The 3,130-nt window shown below is 50.0% G+C and overlaps 1 protein-coding gene across 1 annotated transcript; it reads left to right on the top strand.

The window, feature by feature from the left end:
• Nucleotides 1–1,258: 1,258 nt before the first annotated feature.
• LOC126541969 (uncharacterized) lies at nucleotides 1,259–2,437 on the top strand. The gene has a single exon (XM_050188939.2). It carries the CDS (start codon nucleotides 1,259–1,261, stop codon nucleotides 2,435–2,437), a length of 1,179 nt encoding a protein of 392 aa, XP_050044896.1.
• Nucleotides 2,438–3,130: the final 693 nt, after the last annotated feature.

A 3,130-nucleotide genomic window follows, 5' to 3' on the forward strand; every position in this document is an offset into this window, starting at 1 on the left:
GTATAAGCGCGACTGAACGAGGACGTAGAAAGACACAGATACAGACACAGCGCTTCTCTTTCAACTATAGATTTTATTTTCGCACGCATCGATAAATATATACGGTACGAGCGGAAACAAACGTAACAGCAAAAAAGAACATTCAGTGGTGAATTTCGATGAACCGTACAGGTGTGCAAGGCATGGGGGTAACATGTACTGCAGTGGTCACAGAGATAAACCGAGGAATCATATCTCCTTTTCAGATAGCGATACCAAAGGCTTGCTTACGCACTTTTCCTCTGTTACAATCTCGTAGGCCTCCACAATCTCCCTCGTCATCCTGCTATGAGCCCTATACAGAACTGAAGTGCTTTCAAACATGGGCTTGAAGGAACAATCTCGGCAGTGAATACCCAAATGACCCAAGATTACCCTAGTGACGTTATATCGACGCTTTTTTAATCTCTTATTGATGCATCTACCGGTTTGACCAACATACACTCTTGCGCATGTGACGGCAGTCTAGTTTCCGGCGCTTGTGCCTTAATTCCGAGGCCGATGATTGAGGCCCGTGCAGTGAACCTTCGTTTTCGGAGTCGCGATAAGCCTCTGGGCAGTTAGAGCATGCTTCATTGGGCACCGTGGCCACAAATGAACGTGCTCTGTCCACGCAGGCCAAATGTACACAAGGGCACCCAAAACCTAGGGGCGGCCCCACAAGGACCAGCTATCTATGAGTTATATATAGGAGAGTTTTCAGAGTTAACGGGTTCGCAAAGTAAAGATTTATTGAGAACTTACGTGGGGGAATACGGGGGAGTAGCAGATTCATGAGTGCTTATTGCAACCTGTTCCCACGTGTTGTTGCAAAACAATGCGCTGATATGCAAAGAGCTTTTGTCCGTTCAGTACTATTAGATTTATACCTGCGGGTTGTGTTGTTTGCAGTGTTGCAGAGTAAAAAATTGGAGGACGCTTAAGCTTCGCCTTCAAGAGTGGAACGCGACAGCGTTCCCGTCGACCCGCCAAGGGGTGTAAGACGCGCTACGGCGCAGCGACTACGCGCCCCGCATCGGACGCGGTGAACGTCGAGCAACGCAGCGTTCGGCGCGACAACGAAATGTGCGCCTGAGCAAGCGACGCACGCCTGAGCCTTAGAAACAGCTCGTTTCTAAGGCAACACCGCGTTCACTAGAGGCGCTTTTGTACCGCTTTGAAGCATCGAACTTGTGGCTCAGTGATCGAACTTCCGGCCGCCGAAGCGAACGGTTGTGCGATGACGAGCTCCGTAGGGGCGGCTACAGCGGCTATTGCCAGCCGCGGCAACAGGAACTTTTCATCGGAAGAAGGCTACGAGTTGATTTTGCCGAATTTGCCAACAGGTCGTCTTGTTGTTAATGCAGTTTTTCTTCACGGAGATGTGCAAGCGCGGCCTTACCGAGTCGAAGATTTTCGCGACGCGTTGTCTGGTTTGTCGCTGCTTCCTGAAGTGATCGCCTTAGGGGCGTATCGGATGAGCCACGTGTGGGCCGTAACTTTCAGTAGTGCCGAAGCCGTGAAGAAGTTACTCGCCGCGAGTGAATTGAAGGTCAAGGGCCGGTGCTGCGTCGTTATTGATCCTGGAAACCAAGATGTAAGGATGAAAGTGCACTGGCTGTTGCACAACGTTCCAGACGAAGACGTGCGGGTGGCCTTCCTTCCTTATGGAAAAGTGACAGAAATTAGCAGAGAGCGGTGGCGAGTACACGGAATTACTGACAAGGGGTCCACAACCAGGTTGGTGTCCATGCGTCTCAAGGCAGGCGTTAAGCTGGAAGATCTACCACACCAGCTTAACGTCGCAGGTGAACAAGCTTTGGTGGTCGTATCAGGCCGTCCGCCGATGTGCCTGCGCTGTCATGCAACGGGGCACATTCGCCGCGACTGCCGGGTTCCAAAATGCAATGCCTGCCGTAGATTCGGACATGAAGAAGGTCAATGCCCTAAGACGTACGCCAGCGTCGCTGGGCCTACGAGTGGCGAGGATTCATCCGAACTTCTCATGGATGAAAACGACGCTGAAGAAGCTTCGAAGCCGTCAAAGGACACCACAGTCCGCAAAGTGATAACGCTGGCAGCCAACAAACCCTTTTTGGAGGAAAGGCGTCAACCAGCAGAGCGCGAACGGGATACCAAAGACCAGGCCGTGGAAAAAGCCACCACATCGAAGGACGCCTGTCAACCTATCAGCGAGGATACAAAAATGGAAGAAACCCAAGAGACCTGCATGGACGTCGTCGAAAGCCTCAGTGGACAGCCCACCAAGCGGCCATTGGAGGAGAGCGTCGAGGAAGCAGACAAAGGAGTTGAAGAGACAGAACCACCGCCGAAGGGACTCGGCATAAGACGGTCTTTATTGAAGCAGAGGCCGAATTTTTCCGCTGAGCGGCGGTCGGCGGGAAAACCTCCGCCTTGACGCCGACTCTCCCCGCAGCGCAACCTTTTGTGGTCTTCGGGAAGACGTGGGGACTCTGAGCGAACTCATTTGCAAGTGTCGTGAAGCCTTCCGGTTAGAAGATGCCTATAGCGCATATTGTGCTGCATAAGTGATGTGTCTACAAGGTTCCTCTTCGCTGTAAGTGTTATACTATGCTAACTAATTTTTCAGATTGTAAATGGGTACTGTAATGCGATCATTTTGCAGAATATATAAAAAGAAATGGCTTTAAAATCAGGCACAGCACTACGCATAGCGACGATAAATATCAGAGGTCTGGCGTCTAGGAGACGACAGTACCAGCTTAGTCGCCTGCTATTAGAAAATGAGCTGGATATCGTAGCAGTTCAAGAGACAAAGGTAGAAACGCAGGAACAAAGTGATCGCATGGTATCACCTTTTAGAAATCGGTACAATGCTGCCATAAGTCATGCAGTAGGTTTGTCAGCAGGTTGTGCTCTATTTCTTCGAGATTCTATTGAGATTGTAGAGGAATCTTTGAGTGTCAGTCATTGTGGTCGTTATATTGTTTGTGATTTCACCTTCGCAATGAAAAATTGGAGGGTGATTAACGTGTACGCACCAAACAAGGAACATGACCGGCGAGTGTTCTTTGAGGAAATGGAAAAACACCTGCTATGCGATAAGCTGGTCATATTACTGGGTGATTTC

The sequence above is a fragment of the Dermacentor andersoni genome, chromosome 2, assembly GCF_023375885.2.
Source record: "Dermacentor andersoni chromosome 2, qqDerAnde1_hic_scaffold, whole genome shotgun sequence".
Taxonomy (NCBI): domain Eukaryota; kingdom Metazoa; phylum Arthropoda; class Arachnida; order Ixodida; family Ixodidae; genus Dermacentor; species Dermacentor andersoni.